We start from the raw sequence: 25,792 nt of genomic DNA, 5'->3' as shown, positions 1-25,792 counted from the left end.
TAACTTATTCCTTTGACACAATTACTACCAGGCATCTCATTTATCTAACACTTGCTGTTTCTAGGAGTTCCTAAATGAAAGTGAAGCTGTACCGCCTAAAGAATCATCTGTCAAATGTAAGGATGTAACAGGCAGGAACTGAAAAGAGAAGGTTCCCAAGTCTTGTAGCTTTCTTAAGAGAAAAAATATATTCAAAAATAGAGAATCAAAATGTATGTTCCATTAAGATGAGGAGATAAGTTCAATGGTTCGATTCACTGGCAATAGCAAAATTAGAATTTTTGAGGAGACACACTTGTACTTTTCAAAAGCTAATAAATTATTTTTTTAAATTAGGCATTCATTTAATCTTAGACTAGAGACTGGGACTTTGGCCCATAAGTCAGATTTGTAGGTAGCCTGTTTTTTTTTTTTTTTTTTTTTTTCAACGTTTATTTATTTTTGGGACAGAGAGAGACAGAGCATGAACGGGGGAGGGGCAGAGAGAGAGGGAGACACAGAATCGGAAACAGGCTCCAGGCTCTGAGCCATCAGCCCAGAGCCTGACGCAGGGCTCGAACTCACGGACCGCGAGATCGTGACCTGGCTGAAGTCGGACGCCTAACCGACTGCGCCACCCAGGCGCCCCGGTAGCCTGTTTTTATATGGCCTGTTAGCTAAGAGTGTTTTTTACATTTTTTAAAGGGTTGTTTAAAACAACAAACAAGCAAACAATAAAGAATATGCCACAAAGACTGAACAGGATTTATAAAACCTAAAATATCTACTATCTGGTCCTTTACATAAAAATTTTGCCAATCCCTGTTCGAGATACTAGAACGATGCTGTCCGATAAAACCTTCTGCAACGACAGAAATGTTCTGTACTCGTGCTGCAATCCAATATGGAGCCACTAGCCACATGTGGCTATTGAGCACTTCAGCTGTGGTGAGTCTGCTTTACCCTCTAACATGTTTGCTTAGTATCAAACAGAGAACCTAACACATTAATATTTAAATGAATGAACAACTACTATATATTACATTAGAAAATACTGTCCTAGGATAAAACAAAACATCTACTTTCAAACTGCTATCTTCATGCTAGTGGGAGGAGGTGTTCAAGTGTATAATAGGAAAGGAAGTTCTGGATAGGGCAGCCTAACTCTGCCAGGAAGTCATGTAGGCCTTCCTACAGGTGCTGTGCTTGAAATGAGTTTTGAAAGAAAATTAAGAGTTCACCAAGTGACAAAGGCCTAGAAAGGACTCTGGCAGAAGGAACACATGTACAAGGGCAGCGGAAGGCTGTAAAAGATAGTATCTTGCTCGGGGTGAGCAAATGGAGGCAAATGGAGTATAAGGTGTATACCAGGGATAGAGTACGCATGGGAGACAGAGAACAAGATAAAAGCTGGGGCTTGAAAATGAGGGGTCATATACCATGGCACCCTTCTAACACTTCCTCTTCAGATTCAGCTTGTGTTCAAGCCGCCCTGAGCCGGTCACCACATTCTGAGGTACAAGTGCAATACATCCATCTTATCCTTTTTTTTCCTGTATTTATCATATAGGGGATTATGTCAGAGCACAATGCTAGCACTATTCTCTGGTATTCCGTTGTGTTTATAGTTACTTTGGGTGTGCCAGAAAAGAAAGAAGAGAACAAATGGGGATTGTAACTGACCTTTTGCAAAACTCTCTCTGTCAACATTCATGAAGAGTGACTCTATGAAGCATGTGACAACTGGTATCACCTTCTCTTTCTCAAGAGGTCTGTCCAAGTAGGGAGAAAAAGAGAAAAGTTCAAAGTTGCATTCAATGGCTTTTTTCAGGGAATAGCAAGGAATGGCTAACACATGTTGAACTCAGCATGCTAAGTATTTCTTTCAAAATTACCCACAGTTTATTTTCTCACCTGATGTGAGGTAACACAACAAGGGCTGCCCAAGAATGTGAAAGGTAAGTAGAATCTTTATTTGCAGGTAACTGAATTAGAGATAAGAGGTGGTCCAGCACTGGGATCTGTTCTTTTCCTCCCTTGGATCTAGTCTTCTTCTGCCTTACACAGGATCTGAAGGAAGAGAAGAAACACGAATGTTGAAAAGAGGAGGGAATATAATTGCTCTTGCCCTCTGAAGTCTGAAATAAAACTGGCTCCTCTCCATGAGCGGAACATGGAACATTTGTGGGGAGGTGCAAACTGGGGGTGGTGGTTGAATATAAGTAAGTAAATGAACGGGAGTTGTTTCTGGACTTTCAGTGAGAGGCTTTTTCAACTCCTTTGGTTCTACTTTCTTCTACTCTCTCTTTTTTAAAGTTTATTTTTTTGAGAAAGAGAGAGAGAGAGAGCGGGCGGGCGTACGCATGCCCAGGTATGGGGGAGGAGCAGAGAGAGAGACAGAGAGAGAGAGGGAATCTCAAGCAGGCTCTACACTGTCAGCACAGAGACCGACGCAGGGCTCGATATCATAAACTGCAAGAGAATGACCTGAGCCCAAATCAAGAGTCGGACACTTAACCGACTGAGCCACCCAGGCACCCCTTCTATTCTCTATTTTAATTTACTTTGTAACTTAAAGCAAGTCTCTTCTAATTTTAGGTATTATTTCTGAATTTTCTAATTCATTCTGATTCATTCTTTTCTGTACATTCTGCTGGACACTTTTTTAAAACGGGAGAGGTAATTAATTGTAATGAATGGACTTCCTCTATTCCCCCCTTCCATTTTGACATGAATTTTGACTTTACAAATGTAGAATGATGTTGCACATAGTGGTGAATTTGACAAATGCCACTGAAGTGATTATGATTTAGAAGTAATGTTCTAATAAATGTATCTGATAAATTCTTCCTTGATGTTTTCTGACATGACATTTAGGTTTAGGTGTCTGTTACTTTGGCACTATTCTTGTTTGCCTCTTTTCCTTTTTGCCAATGAACTACACCTCACGCCTATTTGAAAGACAGAAATCTAATTGAAAGAAAACTCATAGAAACAGTAAGTAAATTGATTTGTTTTGATAATTTAGCCTCCATGCCCAGTCTGTTACACAACAGAAGCAGAATATCAGGTTTTTATTTCTGTGCCCTGTTATTATTAAAATTAACTAAAACGTTGTATTCTTTTTTGTTTCATACTTACCAGGATATCGAATGTTCAGAAATTATAATAGTTTAATTTCATTGGTGATTTCTGAAAGTCACTACATCTTGACATATATTCTAGTAGTAACTGCGAATCAACAATCTGCAAAAACCTTACAAGAAAACATTGAGCTGCTTGGAAAAAAAAGTGGGTCATTCCTTGCCAAGTCATTCCCTTGCTTTGTCACACCTGCCGATGAGCTCCTCCAGGAAAATCCACACTCCCTACTTCACCCTACAAGACCCAATGTGATCTGACCCAGGCCTCCCATTCTGCCCTCCTCCTTGCTCGATGCTCTGTACTCATACTAGGCAGAGGGAAGACTTACTGCAGAGGCTGCTGGACAGGAATCAGCCCAGTATGTTGAAAAACTAACAAGATTTTGTTTGCATGTTTTGATAGAGAGAAGCTACTTTTAAAGTCAGCAGGAGAGCAACATGTGAAGAAGAGGAGTTCCTCCAGAATCTCAAACTGATCCCGAATCAACAACTAACTCCGCTGTGTGACCATGGGGACAATGACACCCATCTCAAGGGATTCTGTGATGCTTCAAAGCTGAGTACTCAGCAAAAACTCAAGAATTGTTCATCTATTCCTACTGTCCCAAAGCAAAATATAAATGCAGCAAGTCTAACAAATCCCAGAGAAATAAATTTAAGCATGAACATATAAGAATGATAAAGGAACTGGTTTCCTAATCTATAATTTCTAAAAACATACCCACAACTACTTGAGAAATGATCAGCAGAATCCTCTCACATGTTTATATAAACCTCGTTTTCAGCTTCTAAAGGGTATGCATTATTTTTAATGAAATTAAGAAAGTAATCCATGGCTCTTTTAACAATTCAAATGATACAAAGTTATATAATCTAAAAGTTAACAGTCACTTCCTTCTTTCCCTTCCTGTCCTCCTGACATAAACAAAGTTAACAGTTTTGCGTATCTTTAGGGAAACGTCAATTGTCCCCAAATTGATCTTTGATTTAAGGCAATTCCAAACAATATCCCAGCTAAGTTTTTTTTGTAGACATAGACAAGATTCTGCTAAAATTTATATAGAACGACAAAGGACAAGGAATAGCTGAAAAAATCTACAAAAGAAGAATAGAATGGGAGGAATTTTTTTTCAAGATTTCAAGACTTATTTTAGAGCTAGTGTAATAAGATAGTGTGGTATTAGAGGAGGAGAGATACATGATCGATGGAAGAGAACATAAAATAGCCTTTTCAACAAATGTTGCCAGAACAGTGGGCATCCACAAGCAAAAAAAAAGACACCTGACCTAAACCTCACACCTTATATAAAAATTAACTCAAAATAGATCATGGGCTTACATGTAAAACAAAACTATGAAACTTTTAGAAAAGTAGGAGAAAACATCTAGGACTTACAGCCAGGCAAAGAGTTCTTGGACTTGACATCAAAAGCATTACCCATAAAAGGAATGTTGGTCAACTGAACCTCATCGAAATCTAAAACTGTGCTCTGTGAAAAATCTTAAGGGAACAAGACAGCCTATAGACTAGAAGAATATATGTGCAAACCATTCATTTGACAACAAAACCTTTAACTAGAATATATAATGTGTTCTCAAAACTCAACAGTAAGGAAACACACGGTCCAGTTAGAAAAAGGGTCAAGGTGGGGAGCGCCTGGGTGGCTCAGCTGGTTAAGTGTCCGACTCTTGATTTCGACTCAGGTCATGATCTCAAGGTTTGTGAGATGGAGCCCAGCGTTGGGCTCTGCACTGTCAGTGCAGAGCCTGCTTGGGATTGTCTCTCACCCTCTCTCTCTGCCCCGCCCCTGCTCGTGCACTTGCTCTCTCTCAAAATAAACATAAAAAAAAAAAAAAAAAAAAGAAAGAAAATGAGCCAAGGAAATTAATAGATATTTCACTGAAGAGGATATATAGATAGAAAATAAACCCACGAAAAGATGGTTAACGTCATTAGCCATTAAGGAAATGCAATTTAAAATCACAATGAGATTTCACCATATCCTATTAGACTGGCAAAAAATAAAAAACAGTGATGATAACAACTGCGGGAGAGGATGCAGAGAAACCGGATCACTCAGACTGTTGGTGGGCATGTACCATGGCACAACCACACTGGACAACTACTGACAGTTTCTCATCAAATGAGACATGTACTTATGATATAACTCAACAATTCCACTTTTGGGCATTTATCTCAGAGCAACAAAAAGTTACGTACATGAATGTTCATAACAGCTTTATTCATAATGGCCAAAAACTAGAAGTCTTTCAACAAGTGAATCACTGAATGGAGTACGCTACATCCATCCACACCATGGGCTGCTACTCAGCAATAAGCACATGAAAAGATTTTTAACAAAGAGATGGGCTACTGACACACACAACTTGGATGGGTCGCAAGGGAACTGCATAACTGAAAGACAACCTCAAAAGTTGTACTCTTTAATTCCGTTTATATAATATTCTTGAAATGACACAATCCTAAAAATGGAGGACAGATTGCCAGCAGTTAGGAATGGAGAGCGGAGTGTCAGGGTGAGCATGGCTATTAAAAGGTAGTGCAAGAGACCCTTGTGGTGAGGAACAGCTCTGTATCTGGACTCTGGTTGTGGTTATGAATCTACAAGTGTGATAAAACTACACAGAACCATACAGCCAGATACACACATACCCAGAGATGAGTGTGTGTAAAACTGAGGTAATCTGAAAAATGTCTATTTTATGGTTGGGACATCCCATTAACTTATGCAAGATGTTACTACTGGGGGAAGCTGGAGGAAGAATACACAGAACATCTCTGTATTATTTCTTTTCTTTTTTTTAAAGTAGGGTCCATGCCCAGCATGGAGGCTAACGTGGGGCTTGAACTCACAATCCTGAGATGAAGACTTGAGCTGAGATCAAGAGTTGGACACTTAATTGACTGGGCCACCCAGGCACCCCATGCTATTTCTTTCAACTGCATGTGAATGTACAATTATTTTAAAATAAAAGGCTAAAACAAATCAACAGTCACCTCTTTCACATTCCATCCTCCTGACGTTAACCAAGTTAACCTATTTGTGTATCCTTCCATGTTTTTTCCAATGCTTATATACACTTTCTGTTTTAACTTTACAAAATGGGACCATCTTCTTTTTTCACAGAACAACTGTTTTACATCTTCTTTTTTCACAGAACAATGTATCAGGGACATCTTTCCAGTTAAAATACAGAGACCTTCATTTTTACAGCATTCTTGTTACGTTATAAAACAGGTAATCCTATCAACATTACAGGGAATAAAGACTTAGAACTTACCCCACCGTCTGTTGTGAGAAAAGCAGAGGGTACTTCTCAATTGCCATCGAGCCAGCAGTAGGAGGTGCTGCTTTGTTCAGAATGAGCTTGGCCAAAATGGCCAGAGCTTCATCTTTGACAGCAGCCTCATCAATCAAGAAGCAATTTTCAATGTATAAGAGAAAGCTGGGTAGAAAAAGCTAAAAATAAGAAAGGAAATCACGTTTATTAACAGATAGACATTTTAGAACACCTAAGGAAGAGAGGATTCTCATACTTCCACAGAGAAAAAAAAAAAAAAAACAGATCACAAACACAGGATCAGAAATCGTAATGGCATCAGACTTCTTCACAGAAACAATGAAAGCTGTAAGACCTTGAAGAAAAGCCTGAAAAAAATGAGGGAAAATGACAAACTCTAGAATTCTATAGCCAGCCTATGAACAATATGAATAAAGACATTCTCCAGTGTACTAAATCTCAAAATTTTACTTCCATTCGCCCTTTCTTAAGAACTTCTGGAAAATGTGTACCATCAAAATAAGGAAGTAAAGCGTAACAAGGTAAAGACATGAGACCCAGGAAATAGGAGAAAAGCAAAAGGAAGTCCTAGTATGACATCTGTTCAGTGTCTTGAGAAAGCAACCCATTCAGACTTGCACTGCTTCAGGAGGAGTGTGTCCAGGAAAGGAAAATAAACAAAAACAAAAACTCAAGCTGCTAAGTTTTCTGACAGTTTGCCATGTGAAAGGCATTTTAGAATGCTGTGGGAAAATAGACTCACTGTCCAGCTATTCAAGGAAAATAATTTCCAGTTATTCCAGAATGAGGCAATCTGTAACTTTAGGAAAAATGGAAAAGCATACAAAAAAAAAAGGAAACATAATTATAAAATACTCCCTGTTTGGAAGGATTAATTATATGGTGAATAGGAATCCAACCAAAATTTGTGCTGTAACTCTATTGAGAAGATGAGAGTATAAAAGAATCAGAATCCATCCACCATGAGAAGTCGTCTATAGCTAACGACTAAAACTAATGCATCAAGGAAAAGCAGTATATTCAAATGATTAGAAAGTATGAAGTAACAGAAAAAGATAGATGAAACCTAAGAGATGTGGCTGCTCCTGGTGAGGGAGATGTGAGTGGAAATCAAGTGATTGTCTTTTAGCCCTGCTTGACTGTTTGAATACACATAAGGAGTCCTCTGATAAAAATAAGCTGTTTATAAAAAAACCAAATATATGCATTCTCGGCCTTTTGGGTAAGATCAAGTGTAGTCTCTGTTCTTACCAGTTTAAGAAGATAAAAAGAGAACAGGGGAGAAGGAAACAATGGGGTTGCTACAAAAACCAGAGCAAGGTAAAGGGCTCTCACTGGACAGGAAGGAACAGGGCTAGGACACACACAAAGGTTTGTTTGTTTATTTATTATTTACTTATGGAGGCAAATGATAATATATTAATGACTAAAGGGGAAATCAGAACAAACACAGACAGGCTTCCATGAGGTATGCTATGCATGACCAGTTATAAGGAATGGCAAATGTTTGATGGAAGGGAGGGGAAAGGGATAAAATAAAGTCAGGATTTAATGGGAAAGATTTCTATCTCATTAAATCAGGTACTGTATTTACTTTGTAGCAATAAAGTGCATTCGTAACCTTCCTGCAACCCAAAATGTTTCAGAAACTATTTTTTCTATGCTCCAAAGTCACATAAAAGTTCCTTAAACTCTTTTTTCAATTTTACCACATGGTTCTATAACTTCCTCAAGGATTATTAGAAAACAAGTTGGTTATCTAATCGCATTTTAAATGCCTTGGCATATGAAACAAAGTTTTACTTATAAACTACAATTGGAATATAATTGCATCAAAAAATATGGACTAAAACATCAAATACTTATTCCATTCCTCTCAAACAAACAAAAATCATAGGATTTTAAGTTTGATTATTTCATCGTGACAGATCCATAACAAAACAAATCCAAAACATTAGTTGCTCACCTGCTCAAACTGCTTCATAACAAACATGACTTCAGAAAAATCCAAAATTAGACGTCTTTCAAATCCACTCTCAAAAATCTGTGGACCACAGGTTAAAAAAAAAACACACACACACACATTAAATATACAGAGAGTACTTCCCCATTCCTGAAAACAAAAAACACCCAAAACCTTCAAGATCCTCTAATTTGCAAGCAAGAAGTGGTAGGATGCCTGATACAAGTCAACAGAGTCTCGGGAGAACTCACTCTCAAAAAAGAACTTGGTGGCAAGGACACCCCCAGCTGTGAGACACAGGCACTAAGCCCTTCTTCTTGGGAAGACAGCTGGAATAAGGTAGCGGCAGGCACACTTCAACCAATCTTCTGTCCAAATGCTTGCCCTTCGCCAAAGAAACTTACTTACAGACGTGAGGGGCACTAGGTTTCCAGTGATTACGCAGGCCTCTGCCTAAGAGCTGCTTAGTTCTTTCCCAGCTACAGAGAATCATGAGACGGCAGGCAGCACTATTTTACACCTTTCTCCATACTTTTTACTGCTGCACGGCATGAACCTAATTGGTCTATTTTCAATCCCGCTTCCCTATAAAACCTCTTCTAAACTCATTAAAATGCAAATCTCAAATCATCAGATCATTACCCTGCTTAAAAATTTTCCAGGGCCTTCCACTATTTGCAGGATAAAACCCAACCAAACTTTTCAAAGCCAAACAGAGCCTCGCTGATATACATCACACTTCCTGTGTCCATGGAAGCCCAATCGGCATACATTTTTGTACTTTCTGAACCACCTTGTGCTGTTCCCTGGCATTTTTAAACCTTCTCTGACTGGCAGATGCTAGGTAACCTTCAAGGACTATCCCAAATATAAATTCACTGAAAAACATTCTCTGTCCCTCAACCCCAAGCAGAATTAATCATTATGTTTCAATGACATCAATAGATTAATTCAAAGGATTATAATAACTCGTTCCCTGGGCCCCACTTCCCTAACAATCAAAAACTGCAGGCACCATACTGTCCACCCTGGAATACCTAGTCCATACCTAGCACATGGTAAGCTATACGTGTTGCTGAATATATGCCAAACATTTACTTTATCGCATTTTGTTTTGTCTCTATTACAGCATGCAACTCACGTCTCCTTAACAAGGTTATAAATTCCCTGAAGGCAGAGCCTTTGCACACTTCATTTGTATTCCCCAGGAGGCCTACTCAATGCTAAACATCTTATTAACTACTCAATTAATATTTGTTGAAGTAAATTACTTTCTGTATGGTTTCTTTAATAAAGGTGTCTGGCAAGGAAACATTTTCACCCAGGATCAAAGCAGAAATTACAGCCAAGAGGGTCTCCCGGCAAGTTGTGGAAAGACTGGCTATGTGTATTGTTTGACATAATACCTGTAAAATAAGAGAAAAAACAATGTACACTTAGCAACAGATTTTAATGAACAGACTCTAAACAAATGCAGTTGGGAACTCACCTCACAAACATCGACAGGTTTGGTTATCTTTGATCCATTTCCATGTTTCACAAGTATTAGATATGTTTCTAACAACCTTCTTATCTGTTCAGAACTTTCCCCACAGTTCATTGTGGTTACTTTTCTATGTAGATCCAGGAGTGATTCCTGCCAATAAAGAATTTAACAGAAAAGAATAACTATAACATATGAAACTCACCTGTTAACCCAATAATGAAAATATTGGGTGAAGCAGTTCAAATTTTCACATTCCTTTGTTTTGAAAGAAAGACATACCTACCAGGAGTCACTAAGAATACCTAACATTTTTGAATGCACAGTCATAAAGTGCTTTGTATCCTGATAACAACCATGAGGTAGATAATATTACTGTCCCATAATCCCACCGGATGAAAACACTGGGGAACAGATATTTAAGTAACTTTCCCAAGTCACACTACCAGTAAGTGACAAAGCCAAGACTTGAACAGGGGCGGTCTGGCTCTAAGGGCGTTTAGCCACTATGTTCTATTGCATCTCAAAATATCCAAAACAAAAACCAAAAACCAAAAACCAACCAACCAAAGACCAGGAGATAGAGGGGGAAAAATATCCTAGTATGTATGCAAAAGTATAAAGATAACAATTATAAAAATACAATCTCCAGGAGTGTTTTGCTAAACTAAGAGCAAGAACAATCAACTCTTGGGCTTATTACAAACAAATCCTTAAAAATTAGAACTCACTTGCAAACATTCAAAAAGTGGACCAAAATGTTCCCTGTAGATGTAGGACACAGTGGATTTGACCATGTTTTTGAGTGTTTCTCCAACTAAAATCCATGGTAGCTGAGTTTCTGTTTCAGTAACTGGTCCTAGTTTTTGCAAAATTAGCTTCACTGCCTGTGGGAAGCCAATAATCATTAAAATAAACATGTACAATCTTATTTTTAAGTATAACACTAATTATTCCCCACTCTGATTAACCTATCTTAAAATCTGATCTGGAATAATCAAAGACAGGGTAGCTTTGATGGTTAACTACACGTCCCAAAAGGAATTTCCAAACTAGGATGGAGAATTTTATCATCCAACTGTCTACTCCTCACTCATTAATCAATTTATGTTACCTTCTAGGATCCAGATGGAGAAGACAGCAATGATTTTGCAAGTAAATACCATACCTAATCACCTAGAACCTACATTAGGTAAGCATTGCTATCAACAACCTAATGCTCCCCATTTAGTGCTTTTTATTTATTCTAGGCTATCCTCTCTCCACACCATTTACATAAATATTATGGGTTTTCTTTTTAATAGCTTTCACACAGACACAAAGTATCCTTCCGGTTATTTACCTTCCCTGTACAGGAATGAAACATATTTCTAACTCCTTTGCACATTTCAAAGAGCAACTGTCCAACTCCTTCTACTTTTTCCGGATGTTCATCAAGATCAAGAAACATTAAATTGAAAAGTGCGTTTTTATCAGAAACCTAAAACACAAAATGCAAATGGAAAACTGTATTTACAAAACAAACAAATCCAAATGAATACATATTATTTACTGATCCACAGGTTCAGTTAAATGTAATTAGGATAAAATTCTAAAAGGAAGAGAAACCTGTAATGATTTCAAACTATTATAATAGTATACCACTTCTTATTTCATATAAACAGTGATTCGATGAAATAATATGAAGGTCTGTGCCAAGAAAAACTACATAAGGCAATATTTTATTTTTGAAAGCAAATCATATACTTATAAGAGAAATTAATACCAGTGTGACCCTCTAAAATTTACTATGGAAACAAACACAAGTGACACTATGTCATCAGTTCTTTCCAGGAAATTATTATAAAAGTTTCTACTACTCTCACCATTCATATATTTACTGACTTGAATTCGAAGGCACTTCTGATATGCACACACTAAAAGCTACCAAAAACCTAAATAACAATAAACGAGTGACTCAAATTATTTCACATTAGTGAGCAATTTTATGATAAGATAAATTCAAAATGGTAAAAGGTTTATTCATGTATATATATATATATGTACACATACATATACATACATATATATTTAGTTCATAAAACCATATTATAAAAGATATCTGCTTCTGTTCATCAGATTCTTGAGGATTAATGAGCAATAAACATACATCAGACTAACCTTTCTCATCAAAAAAGTAAAACTTTCAGCAGCAAAGTTTCTTATATGTAGTTTTTTATGAGCCAGAAGTGTACTATACATGCTATAAATGAGAAAATAAGACATGTTTAATCACATTTTAATAAACATACATTCCATGTCAACTGTATGTCCAACACTGTGCTGGGTATGCAAGGAATACATTTCAAGTATAAAGCAAGTGCTTTAAAACCTCATTCAACTACCAAGACAGATAAAGGTCACAGGCAAGAAAAATCCTAGGACCGGTGGTACAGGTCTTACAGAGAAGACTCCATGAAGAGCTGAGTCCTGAACAATATGAAGAATTCAGGTGGGTACAGTAGTGCGTATGACCAGAGATAAAAGCGAGAGCAAAGATGGGGCGAGCAGAAACAATCTAAAGGAGGCTAGTCTGTCTGAAAGAAAAAGGGTGATGTGGCTGGGTGGGCTGCTGCAGATAAAGCTGCTCAGGTAAACCAGTCACTGTCAACACCAAACAGAGGAGACTAGGCTTTAGCTTTCATCTTCGTAAGCACTTTCTCTGTTACTTCCTGTAAACAACACAACTCCATGGGGTGGGAAATATTATCCTGGTTCCACAGATAATGAAACTGAGACAGAAAGGTCAAGCAACCTGCTTAAGGTCACACCGCCATGTAGCTATAACTAAATAATTACCTGAATAATCACATTGTTTAAACTGGTCTCCCCAATGACAGGAGAGTATGGAATGTATCTCTCTTATACTGTACCCTCAGTACCTAGCACTTCGTTGCCCATAACAGGTGCTAATAAATATTGGCTAAGTAAGAAGTTAATATTTCAGAAAGTTTAATTTAGCAGCAGGATATAGGATAAAATAAATGAAGAAAGAAGAGGCTGGCAGTCCAGCTAGAAATCTGTTCAAGTCACGCAAGCCAAGGCATGAAAGAAGCTGATGGTAGAGTGAAATGGCAAAAGATGGACCCAAGAGACATTTCAAGAGTCCTTGTGGTGGAAGCAAAGACCTTACAGTGCCCACAAGGCCTGGACCCTTATTAATATGATGTGGCGCCGTCTAATTAGTCTCTACTTATACACGCTGCCCCACCACCCAGGATTCTTTGCTGTGCCTCACACATGCCAGGCATGCACCCAAGATGTTCCACTGATAAACTGTAAACTTTGCATGAAGAGGGATTTTTTATCTGTTTTATTTGCAATTGCATCTCAAGTGCTGTACAGTGTTTAATAAATACTTAATCAAGTGAGTACATGAATAATGGAATCAAGAGGATTTGGGGTCCTTGAAGACAACTGGGTCAAAAATGCCTCTAAGACACCAAGCCTCAGTTGACGAGAAGAAAGATGGTATCACTGTTGGAAAACGGGCAACCAAAAAGGGCCTAACACTGCATACTTACTGAACACATGAACGAATGAAGAGATAGTTTGAGCAGGAATGTGCTGACTTTGATTTTAGTAACACTTATGTGAAAATATCCAGGCTGTTGAAGATGTCACACCAACAGCAAATAAATTTAGAAGTGGAAAGCGTGGCTTAGAAGATAAAAAAGTAACAAGAGAAGTCATGAAACCAAATAAGCCATGCAGTGGTCCCTCCTTATCTGTGTTCCATTCAGTGGTCTCAGCTACCCATAGTCAACTGTGGTCTGGAATCAGGTGCTCCTCCTACTGACCACTGTCAGCTCAATAGGAGCATAGCACTAATGCCACAATATCTACCTTGTTGTTCATCTCACTTCATCTCATCACATTAGCCTTTTATCATCTCACATCATCACAAATGTGAGTACAGTACAATAAGGTATTTTCAAAGAGAGACCACATACACACAACTTCTGTTACAGTATGTTGTTATAATTGCTCTATTTATTATTAGTTATTGCTATTAATCTGTGCATTTATAAATTACACTTTGTCATAGGTATGTACACATAGAAAAAAACATAGCACATACAGAGTTCAGTACTATCTGTGCTTTCGGGTGTCCACTGTGGGGCTTGGAACATAAACCCCACACATAAGGGGGAGACTACTGAATACTGCCCCAAGATCTTGCTGGTTTTGACAAAGTAATCTGGTTTCTAATACATTTTTTTTTTTTTTTTAAGTTTTTATTGTTTTATTTTTGGGACAGAGACAGAGCATGAACGGGGGAGGGGCAGAGAGAGAGGGAGACACAGAATCGGAAACAGGCTCCAGGCTCTGAGCCATCAGCCCAGAGCCCGACGCGGGGCTCGAACTCCCGGACCGCGAGATCGTGACCCGGCTGAAGTCGGACGCTTAACCGACTGCACCACCCAGGCGCCCCTCTAATACATTTTACCAAAAGCTTCACAAAGAACCAGCAAAGACTGGAAAAATATTTCTTTCTCATTCTTTAATCAAGGCAGGGTAGAGGGAAGGGTGGTTCAACCAAGGGTAGGGTAAAAGGGGTTGGTATAAAAACAAAAACGAAATCTATAGTCCTATCCCAAACCCACACCTATACTTGGGAGGAGGGTGGTAATCTTACATATTCCTGTGGCAATTAAAGTATCCAGAAATAATCAGTACACTAAGTGGAAAGCTCCATCAGTCCCAGACTGAAATTGATTATAAACAATCTTTTCCTTAAACAAAATGCAACTACTGAATTCATCCTCTTTCCCTGTCCACATTTGCTCACAATGTTCCCTGAATGTCTCTTCGGGCTTACTTAATATGTTAGGGACTGGGTAAATGCAGATATTTAAGACTGGACTCTTGAACAGTTCACAGGTTTGTAAAGAACATCATTACTATGAACAAACAATTATAACAGAAGTTGTGTAACGTAAGTGTATAGAACACCAGAGGAGTTCAGAGTACAAAGCTTTCACTTTTGGCTAAGGTGCCCGGAAATATTTGTGGAGATTATGGAAACCAAGCCTGACTTTGATGGCAAGAGGCAGGATTTCAATGGCTGCAGATAAGAAAAGACCACATCAATGCAGACCGGCCAATGTGGACCACTTTGGCTGGAGAACCAACTTTGTATAGAGACTGAGCTGGAAAGGCAGTCTGGAGTCAAACAGAACTCCAGAGAAAAACAATCAAAAAAATATGTTAGAGTCAGGCAGCCATGTCAGCAGGTACGCATGATGGGTAGTGCACATTTTTTAACTAAACATAGGGCAAGAGTGAGCAATCCTGGTTGCCGGTATTGATAAAGACTGCACTTGAACAAAAAATAAAAACTTGCAAAACTCAGATGTTAAACTGTTTTGTTACTGAGGACTGTTCTATTGAGGAGCCTAAAGCACACAGTTGTTTTCACAGAAACAATCGTGACTATTTAATACATATATATATATATATATATATATATATATATATATATATAGTGCTTTTGCTCTCAAAACTGATGCAGATGGGGAGCAGGACTGACTTGTAGACAGACATGAGGAACCTTTTGGCGATGATGGAAATATTTAAAAAAAATTTTTTTTAATGTTTATTTATTTTTGACAGAGAGAGAGAGAGAGAGAGAGAGAGAGAGAGAGACAGAGCATGAGCAGGGGAGGGGCAGAGAGAGAAGGAGACAAAGAATCCAAAGCAGGCCCCAGGCTCCGAGCTGTCAGCACAGAGCCCGACACGGGGCTGGAACTCACAGACCGCGAGACCATGACCTGAGCCGAAGTCGGACGCTCAACCGACTCAGCCACCCAGGTGCCCCATGATGGAAATGTTTTTAAACTGGATTATGGTGGTATTTGCACAACCCCATAAATTTACTAAACAGTGCTGAATTGTACGTAAGATAAAATAAAATTGAAAAGGGACAAAAATCAAACCAAACCCGAATTAGAGAGAGAAAAGGGTCACCTGTATATATTGGACATGTCCTTCACCATCAGTCTCCACAGGTATTTGTAAAGATAGGACAGTGAGGTGAAAGCCCATTCTAGTAACTCTGTGTCCTGAGTCTCCAGGATTGAGGTGATGGTCAGGAAAAAATCCTGAAAATGTGGATAAAAGTCCGTCTGCAGATCTCGTGCCAACTGTACAACCAAACTGCATTAAAGATAAGTAGAGGTAACTGATTCTGAGACATGCAGATCAAAAGACACACTATTTCACAAATGATAACAGATTGCCTGTGATAACAGGATTAATTAAAACTTCCAAACCAAGTCTTGAGAAAGGCATAAAATTTTTCACATTTTAAGAGTTCAGCAAAGAAATTCAGCTGGAGCAAGAAAGTGTATTTTTGTTTTTAATCACAAATTATGCTCATTCCTATAGCATGAGAGAAATATGAATTTTCTTAAATGTATAAAAGAAAAACAAAAGGAGGATAACTCTAAAGATTCTGCTTTCTGGCAATTCACTAATGTTCTGATCTAACAGAAAAGGTACATTCTTGTTTCCAAATTACAGACACCAGATCTAAGGCAAATGTAGTATAAAACACAACCTTTCTATAATTCAGATAAATGTCATTGAGCTTTCTCTCAACACGTTACTTACTCCAAAAGGGGCTGATAAGCAAAACTGTTCTTGGTTTGCAGGTGAGTCTTCAAACTCTGAACTATCTCATTTTGATGATAGACCAACTGATTGAAGGACTGGCACTTGTCAATAACTTCTTTGTAAAATTTTCCTGGGTGAAAAAAAAAAAAGAGAGAGAGAATAGGTTCTGCTTTTCTACCATACCACTAATTTACTCGTTTTAAACACATATAGTACAAATGATGGGAGAATAAAATAGAAGCAAAATAGAAAATACCAAAGTGTTCTGTAAGGTTCAATTCTCTCCATTTCAGCAGACCCTCAAAAAAGTAGGTTTCGACTTCCTGCCAAGATTAAAGCAGTCCATTAATCAGGCAACTCAAAGAAAATCTATGATCAAAGTAAATAAGAATAATGATACCTTGAGACAATGATAATAGGAGTTTAAACGCATTTTTTTAAAAGGGTGATAACTAACATACTCAAAAAGCAATCAGATGTATAATATGGACAAAGGATTTATAAACACAGTATTTTGTTGATTTGGTTGCAGCAAATGATTCTTTAAAACCTATGTGATAGTCACACTAAAGAAAAAAATTTTTTTCCTGTTTTCTACAATTTTAGGCCCAGAAAAATGTGCTCTTATAATTCTTTCATTCTGCTTTTGGAAATATGAATTACAACCTTGTGGGAAAATACTCCAGCAATCATTAAAATGAAAAACAAAAACAAAAACAAAAACAAAACAGGTATGCCCTCTGACCCATCAATTCCCATTCTGGAGATGCTTTTTACAAAATTTACAAACATACTAGTATAAGGATGCTTATTCAACTTTATTGTAGTGGGTGGAAAACATAAAAAGTGTAAATATCCAACAACAGGAAAGTGCTTGTTGTAACTCATGGTCCATAAATTCTAAGGTATATTATATAGCTACTAAGAATAGTTGTATCTATATTGAAGTAGAAGGATGTTAAGGATAAACTCCCAAAACGATAAAAGCAAGTTACGTAGTAAAGTATATGGTAGGAGCCAATATTTTTTAAAAAGACCTCTATAAACATACACATTTGCAAATATTTGTATGACAGAAAAGTACAGAATATATATATACACCAAATTTTTCATATTAGTTTCCTTGACAATAAGGGGTAGGAGAGGTGAGATAACAAGTTTTTCTAAGTTCACCAATATGTTGTCATACTGTTTAGCTTATTATCCCAGTGTACATTACTTTGTACTTTGAAAGGTAAAATCAATAAAATTATTACTGTATGTGTGTGTGTGAGTGGAATGTGACAGTACAAATTAGCACACAAACTGCATGCCAAATCTACAATCTCAAAAAAAGAGCAAACCTTTAAAGAGTGCTTTCGAAATCTTTAAAAAATAAAAATGAAGATAAATCAATAGGCAGAATAGAGGGAAAGAAAGAGGATCTCATTAAATTTTGTTCGGTGTCTCTTAAGAGAGAGAAATACACCTAGCAGTTTAAACCTAAATGAAGAAGGCATTCCCAGTATAGCATAGCAGCAGGCACATGTCAGCCATTTTGTGGTAGACTATGTCCCTGTCCCTTTGCCATGTGACTCACAGCCCCTACCACAGAGGGATGGAGTCTATTTTCTCACTCCTTGAATGTGGCCAGGTTTTTTGACTTGCTTTGACCTATAATGTGCAACAGAAGTGATCTTGCAACTGCCAAAGTTAGGCTTTAAGAGGCTTTATAACTTCTGCTTTCTCTCTCTTGAAAAGATTCTGCCATCATGAAAAGAAGCCTAGTCTAGCTTATGAGAGAGTAAAAGGCCATGAGGATAACTAGGACTAACAAGCCCCAGTTAAAACGTGATTGAGACCATTCTGGACCATCCAGCCCAAGATCAGATCCTAGGCTCTCTTCTCTAACCTGACATTCTACCTCTTAAACCATCTATCTCTCCTGTGGCTTAAATTATAAACCATACACTGAATTCTAATCTATAATTCCACCTCCAAAATCACCTGTACTCCTCCAGATCCATATATCCAAATAGCTTTTGGACACCATCATTTGGATGGCCACAGGTACATCAAATTCAGTAAGCCCCAAATAGAATCAACCCCCTGCTTCTCTTCCTACAAATCTACCTTGATAAGTGATGTCCTCAACCACCCAGTTGTTAGAACCAAACTTTAACCTCCTTCCCTCCATAACCAGCAGGTCACAAGTCCTCTCCATTCTACTTCTTTAATATCTCTGGAATCCTTCTCTCGATCTTGACTGCTGCTACCATAATAATTTTCTCACTTAGATGACTACCAAATCCTCACAACAGGTTGTCCTGACTCCAATCTTGCTCTTCCTTTCACATTAAAGCTAGAGAGATCTAAAACTGAGACCTGATCATGTCACACACTCCTCTACCTTACTCCAAGAATGACATCCCATAGCTTCAGGATAAAATCCAAACTTAGCTTGACATATGAAGTTCTTTATGCTCCTTGACTATTTCTTCAGCTTTATCTCTCACCAGCTATCTCCTTCCCCTATCCCAGTCACCATCAACACAAACACTATACATACAATTAATAACCACATTGAAATGTTTTGCAGTTTCTTAAATGTCACATGAATTTTCTAGTCTCTGTTCCTTTTTATAGGTTTCTCTCTCAACATTAAACAGTATTTCCTGTCCTTTTTGCCATGCTAAAACCTATACAAATAAAGCATTATGTGCTTACCCAGATCACATCATTTAACACATTGAATTCACACGTTGGAATAAGGCATCCAAAGGGACAGTGAGCAAAGTCTGACTAGAGTTATAAGTGAAGAACTGTAAGAACTGAAGTTGAACCCCTAAGTTAAAGGCATGTTATAGAGGACCTTAATAGGGTAACAGGGACATAATGAAGATGCAGCAAAAGCAAGATTTTTAAGTACAGGTGTGATTGAGAGCATGGTTAGAACTGGAAATCTAGCTCCTTTCATTTTGTAAAGGAAGAAACTAAGCCCTGGAAAAGTGATGTTCTTAAAACCTCTTAAAAACTGTAGCTTCAGGAAAACGAATCTGCACCAGCAATCAGAATGCACATGGAAAAGGGAGAGGCTGGAATCACAGAAGCCTAAGTATCTAGGTATCAAGCCAATTGTCTAACACAGTATCACCTGATAGAACTTTCCACAATGATGGAAATGTTCCATATCTACACTTGTCTAATATTGTAGCACATATGGCTATTGAGCCCATAAATTTCTAATTTGCTTTAATTGAGATCTAATTTGCCATATGTAGCAACTTATAAAATCACACAGGTATAATGCATTTCATATTCATTAAGGAATGGCTTGAAAAACAATTCACTTCTACTAAGAGGAGAGACTAAAAAACCAACTGTGAATACTCGAAGATCGGCTAGTAAACATTCTCTTACCTCATCATAGCTTGCAGTTCTATCAATCCGGTGAATAATATCAATATTCACATTCGCCAATCGTTCAGCAAATGTAAGAAACTGCGAAAGGGAGGGATATTTAATATACAATCATCATTTAACATTTATCACATCTTGAATATCTGTTTTAAGCGCTGTATAATAATTACATGTCCACAATTGCCTTGTGAAAATATAAAGTTTAAAGTTTCAATAAGCCTCCTCACGTACTATCATTACGAATAACAGTATGCTTCTCTTGCAATTTCAGCCTTGTATTTTCAATCAATCATAAAATATATAATTGTGTTTTGAAACTAGACGTAGACATCACTGATGAGTCACAAAAGAGAAGTGTAAAAACAAGCTCAAAGACATAGTGTTAAACGCCCTGTACTACTACTATATGAAGAAAATTAAATACTTCCACGAATGTATTTGCAAAAGTTCAGTTATGTCATTTCAAATAAAATTTCCACACTAAATTGTGGTGGATCCAGGTGAAAGTCGGTGATGTGGCTTCCCTGGATCTACTGTTAGTTTTCATAACCCGCTACAAGCACAGGGATCTAGCTAAGTCGTTGCAACAATAGTGTTTTTAAACACATACAGATATACGATTGGTACAATAACAAAGAAACTCTCAGAAGAAAAACTGAAAGTGGTGCCATAGCCATTAGCCAGAAATCACTTACCTCCTTCCGCCGGCTCGCCCCCCAATTTGGTCTTTAAGGAGAAAAGAGTAGTGGAAAACATCTCCTAAGCAATTAGTCTGTGATAATGAATTTAACTCTGGACCAAAAGGAATTCCCAGGCAGGCCAGACCCCACAAACCGCGGGCGAAACGTGATATTCAGACGTCTTTCCCCATCCCATGTTTACTACACCCGCCAAGTCCCTCTCTTTTGTCAGGTAAGTGACTCACGCTCCGCCCGGAACACCTCAGCCCCCAGTGTCCCGCTCAGACCCAGTTCCAAGGCTGAGGCAGCAGGTACCCACGGTTCCTGGCCCAAGTGCCTTTGCTCACCCTGTACGTGTTCTCCGTCTTGTGGGACATAGGCTTTGTCTTCATGGCGGCAGAGACACAGGGGCCCGCGAGGACCTAGGTAAGGGTCGAAAGGATGGAACCGATGGTACGGAGGTAAACTTGCTCACACACTTGCACGCTCCAATTTCCAGGTGCTCGGACTCCATCACGTGCAGCTTGTGCCCCTGGGCGCGGCCATGTTGGAGATGGGGAGGAGCCTGGGAGGATCACGTGGGCGGAAAGGCCGACCGAGCAGTCGCAGCCTTCTGGGAAGCGGGCGGGGCCGCGGTGAGTTGATGTTGGAGTAGGCGTGGAATTCTTTTTCTCCTTTCAGGGAAGACTTATAAAAAAATATATGTATTTTTATTATAAAAGAAAATCTCCCTGTCAGTATTATCGACTAACAATCACTACCCTTCACTATGAGCCTTATACCACGCAAAGCTCTTTACATCCAGAATTTTACAGAAAAGCGCAGTGTGAACGCTACATGGACATAATTGAGGGGCATTTTTTAATTTTTTTTTTTTACATTTTATTTATTTATCTTTTTTTGAGAGAGAGAGAGAGACAGAGTGCAAGTGGGGGAGAGGCAGAGAGAGAGGGAGAAACAATCCGAAGCAGGCTCCAGGCTCTGAGCTGTCAACACAGAGCCCAACGCGGGCTCGAACTCACAAACCTTGAGGTCATGACCTGAGCCAAAGTCTGTGGCTTAACTGACTGAGCCTCCCAGGGGCCTCTGAGGTGCATATTTTTGAGCCCCTTTGGCATACGAAGGAAGCAAGGATGTGCAGCTGGTAAGTGGCAGTCTGGCAGAAGTCTCTGAGCGCCAAAGTCATATTAACCATTACTGTCTGAATAAAATTGAAAAATAGAAAAAGAGTTTTATTTTTTTAATTTTTTTTTTAATGTTTTACTTATTTCTTAGAGAAAGACAGCATGAACAGGGGAGGGACAGAGAGAGAGGGAGACACAGAATCTGAAGCAGGCTTCAGGCTCTGAGCTGTCAGCACAGAGCTGGACACAGGGCTCGAACTCAGGAACCACGAGAGCATGTGACCTGAGCCAAAGTCGGACGCTTAACCCACTGAGCCACCCAGGCACCCAGAAAAGGAGTTTTAAAGAAAAATCTTAATTTCATAAGCAACCAGTTAAAATTTGGGTATTTTTCCTACCACTGTTATGTTGTTAAACATAATTGTACAAGCAGCTGTATGTGTATTTTTTTTTTCACATATTTATTCAGCAAGTATTTCTTGAGAATCTACTTGGGCCATGCACTGTTGTGTGAATTGAACAAGACACAATAATAATAGTAATAGTAATAATAATAATAATAATGATAATAATAATTCTGTTTGGAAGTATTTAGTCTGAGGTGCTTACATCTTAGACAAGGAAAGATACTAAGTAGACAATTGAATACATTCCTGCCCAGAGCTTGGTATAGAGGTCAGGACTAGAGGTGTGACTTAAATACCTTAAACACTCTTTAACTACTGAATCATGTGGAATATTTATAAAGCCGTGGAACTGGATGAGATATTTTAGGGAGAGAGCTATGGAAAGGAGGGTGAAGAAGAGAAGAGGACCAAGTTGATCCTTGGAGTGCTCTAACATTTAGCAGTGGCCTGGAAGGGAGATGGGATAGAGAGCCAGTGAGGTAGACACAGACTAGTCTTGGCATGGATGAAGAACCACTGGTCAACTATGCTGAAAGCTAAGGCTGGGGAAGTAGCTGCTGGATCTGACAAGGTGAAGGTCACTGGTGACCTTGACAAGTACGGTCCGGTATTGAAGAAAGGAAGCAAAATATGCATAGACTGTGGAGGGAATCAGATGAAGAAGTGAAGTAGATCTAAACACTTTCATATTATTATTGGCATTACAACATCAATATTTTGTATGTCATCATGGGGTTGTAAATATTTTTAACGGCTCCGTAGCATTTATGGACTTTTTTTGCAGACGTACACAACTTTAATAACTATAGGTTAGCAAAACAATAAGACAGATACAATACAGTAACATGGGTGAGGTAGAGATAGAAAGGGCAGAAGGACACTGAATATGATCACAGCAACCAATGGTGATTCCTTTGGTGCCCTAAGGAGGTCATGAGACTCTTCACTCATGTCGCCAGCAAATAAATGCAAGTTCACCACCAAGTCTGGAAGATAAGTAGTGGCAGTAATGCTGAGTTTAGGATAGGGGCAGGGGCCCTCTTTGTCCCAAAGTGTTAATACTCAAGGATGCCCGGGCTCTGAGTGTTAGGTCAGCATTGAGTCATCAGGAGAGGGCCCTCTTCAGGACACTCTCCTATTCCCTAACACTAGGTGGAGAAACAGGTCTCCCCACTCAGAGTAACGAGGCTCCATTATGCTGTGGCCTGTTGATGCATAGCAGCACTGCACACCGCTGTACCTCTTGCCAGCTTCACTCTGTTTACCAAGAGCCCTTCCTGCAGATGGATTCGTGTTAAGCTGAGAGTGAGCAAATCCGGAGGAGATGGGAGGAACCACAATGGTGGGATTTGAGGGACAGGAGTTGGCTGGAGGAGCAGGTTTGCACTGTATTGGGTCCCTCCCAGGCATCAGTGAGATTGCTATTGCTCAGGAGTGCCTGCTCCCTAGGTTTGAAGGCTGGCATCCCAAGGTAAGGGCAGCTGGCACAGCAGAAAGCATTACCCAGGTAGAAATTTCTACAAGCCCACTTGGGCTGGAGCTCACCTGTTCCCTTGACTTCTCTTTCTCCAGTGCTTCTGTGAGGCCACAGGTGCAATTCTTCCTCTTTTTTCCCCCTTCCTCACACAAAGGAGCCCACAGGGAAGCTGAATCTGGCTTCTTAAAATTTTCTGGATCCAGCTGCTCATCGGAGTCAATGAGATCCATGCTCTCATCCTCCATGTCATTGGCTGAGAAAGTCCAAAGCTTGGCTGCTGCAGAGTCCATAGCAGGCCTCATCAGAGGAGAAGACTTCTTGGCAATGGAAAGCTTCAGTTGACCAGAAGAACGCACTTCAAAGTTGGGTTCTTGCCGGCAATCTGTAAACAAAGCAAACTGTCACTTTGGTAACAGGTGTTCTTGGACAGATTGTATCTCTTCAGGGTTCAAGGGCTCCTGCTGCAGCTCTTTCACTTCCACAAGACCAGAAAGAGTCAGGGCCAAACACAGCTTAGATGTTGTCCTCCCTTTGCTATTGTTGACTACAGCTGTCTCTACCAGCTCTTTCAGAAAAAGACATCCACCAGGGCATCTCAGCCCAAATCTCAGCACTGTGCAGAGTAGTGCTTCCAGGAATTACACCCAACAAAATAATGTCAAGGCTAGATTCTTTGTGGGCAGATTGCAACAGCTGGTTGATGTTTTCCACAGATACTTGGCCCTCATTGCTGATTAATGTTTGAAGCTTATCTATCAGATATTTCAGAGCTTCCACCAAAGATGACTTACCCCAGACCACTGCCACAGACTGGCCAGCCAAGATCCCATAAGTTGCCATTCCTGCAGTGCTGATGGACCTAGAAATTGCTGTTCAGGGCTTGCTCCTGGCTTCTGGATTTTTTAATAATAAAGTATGGAAGTGCCCAATATTTGGCTTGCCTCCAGTAAGCTAACTGGCTTTTTTTCTTTAGGTGGTCCTTCGCCTTAATGCATCACAAGTCTCTTAAGGAATTCTGTGAAAGCTGCAAACTTTCTCCTTAGAAAAAAGCAGATAAGCTCATTCACACTGAAGTGTGTAGATGATTGCAGAAAATTAGAAGTCTTCAGTCCCCTGAAGGTAAGAGCCCCCACTCTAAGCAATATTCCCAGCCTATTGCTAAAATCACCCCAGATAATTGTGTCCTTTTCTTTCTCTGTTGTTTATTTTTGATGATGGAGTTAATGGGACAATAAGGAATGGAGAGAAAAATGAAAATCAAGGACACTAAAAGAACTGACACTTGCAAGTTATATATTGCATTGTTACTCATTATATGATTCTCCTGTACAGGCATACCTTATTTTATCATGCTTCATTTTTATTGTGTTTCACAGATATTGCATTGTTTTGTTTTGCTTTATTTTTTGCCAATTGAAGGTTTGTGGCAACCTTGCATAGGGCAAATCTATCAGTACCATTTTCTCAACAGCATTTACTCACTTTATGTCTCTGTGTCATATTTTGGTAATTCTGGCAATTTTTCAAACTGTTTCATTACTATTATATTTCTTATAGTTATCTGTGATCAGAGATTATGACTTGCTGAAACCTCAAATGATGGTTAGCAGTTTTTTGTCAATAAAGTATTTTTTAAAGTTTTTATTTAAATTCCAATGAATTAACATACAGTGTTATATTAGGTTCACGTGTACAATATGGTGATTCAACACTGGCATACATCACCCGGTGCTCATCACAGGTGCAATCCTTAATCCCCATCACCTATTCAACCCATCCCACCCCCACCTCCTCTCTGGTAATCATCAGTTTGTTCTGTATAGTTAAGAGTCTGTTTTTTGGTTTGCCTCTCTATTTTTTTTTCCCTTAGCTCATTTGTTTTATATCTTCCACATATGAGTGACATCATATGGTATTTGTCTTTGACTTATTTCTCTCTAGCTCCATCCATGTTGTTGCAAACGATAAGATTTTTTTCCCATTCATTTGACTCACTTTATTGCAATATTTGTATTATTGGGATAATCTGGAACTGAACTTGCAATAGTTCTGAGGTATGCTTGTATTGACAGCTCTGGTTGAATAACTTATGTATATAATATGATGGTTAAAGAGCACGGATGCTGGAACCAGATTGCCTGAGTTTGAGTCCTAGC

General features: G+C 38.9%; 1 protein-coding gene and 2 pseudogenes across 2 annotated transcripts in view; 1 reads left to right on the top strand and 2 right to left on the bottom strand.

The window, feature by feature from the left end:
• Window positions 1-21,214, bottom strand: part of UTP20 (UTP20 small subunit processome component) — a 107,509-nt gene extending 86,295 nt beyond the window's left edge. The window contains exons 1-14 of one of the 2 annotated variants that reach the window (XM_045466176.1): window positions 20,976-21,214; window positions 19,949-20,029; window positions 16,806-16,872; window positions 16,547-16,679; window positions 15,902-16,090; window positions 12,053-12,134; window positions 11,235-11,372; window positions 10,624-10,779; window positions 9,899-10,045; window positions 9,681-9,815; window positions 8,413-8,490; window positions 6,426-6,604; window positions 1,894-2,049; window positions 1,663-1,751 (exon numbers count right to left, since the gene is read on the bottom strand). In XM_045466176.1, the coding sequence (XP_045322132.1) occupies window positions 1,663-1,751; window positions 1,894-2,049; window positions 6,426-6,604; window positions 8,413-8,490; window positions 9,681-9,815; window positions 9,899-10,045; window positions 10,624-10,779; window positions 11,235-11,372; window positions 12,053-12,134; window positions 15,902-16,090; window positions 16,547-16,679; window positions 16,806-16,872; window positions 19,949-20,029; window positions 20,976-21,020 (1,675 nt within the window). In that variant the 5' untranslated portion in view covers window positions 21,021-21,214. The remainder of the gene's footprint in view (window positions 1-1,662; window positions 1,752-1,893; window positions 2,050-6,425; window positions 6,605-8,412; window positions 8,491-9,680; window positions 9,816-9,898; window positions 10,046-10,623; window positions 10,780-11,234; window positions 11,373-12,052; window positions 12,135-15,901; window positions 16,091-16,546; window positions 16,680-16,805; window positions 16,873-19,948; window positions 20,030-20,975) is intronic. The other variant, XM_045466175.1, reaches the window with a different exon arrangement.
• LOC123592234 lies at window positions 7,649-7,860 on the top strand (annotated as a pseudogene).
• Window positions 21,215-23,604: 2,390 nt separating the features above from the next.
• LOC123591182 lies at window positions 23,605-24,761 on the bottom strand (annotated as a pseudogene).
• Between the last annotated feature and the right edge of the window lie 1,031 nt (window positions 24,762-25,792).

Source organism: Leopardus geoffroyi, chromosome B4 (assembly GCF_018350155.1).
Source record: "Leopardus geoffroyi isolate Oge1 chromosome B4, O.geoffroyi_Oge1_pat1.0, whole genome shotgun sequence".
NCBI lineage: Eukaryota > Metazoa > Chordata > Mammalia > Carnivora > Felidae > Leopardus > Leopardus geoffroyi.
This window is presented reverse-complemented; position numbering and strand designations above follow the sequence as displayed.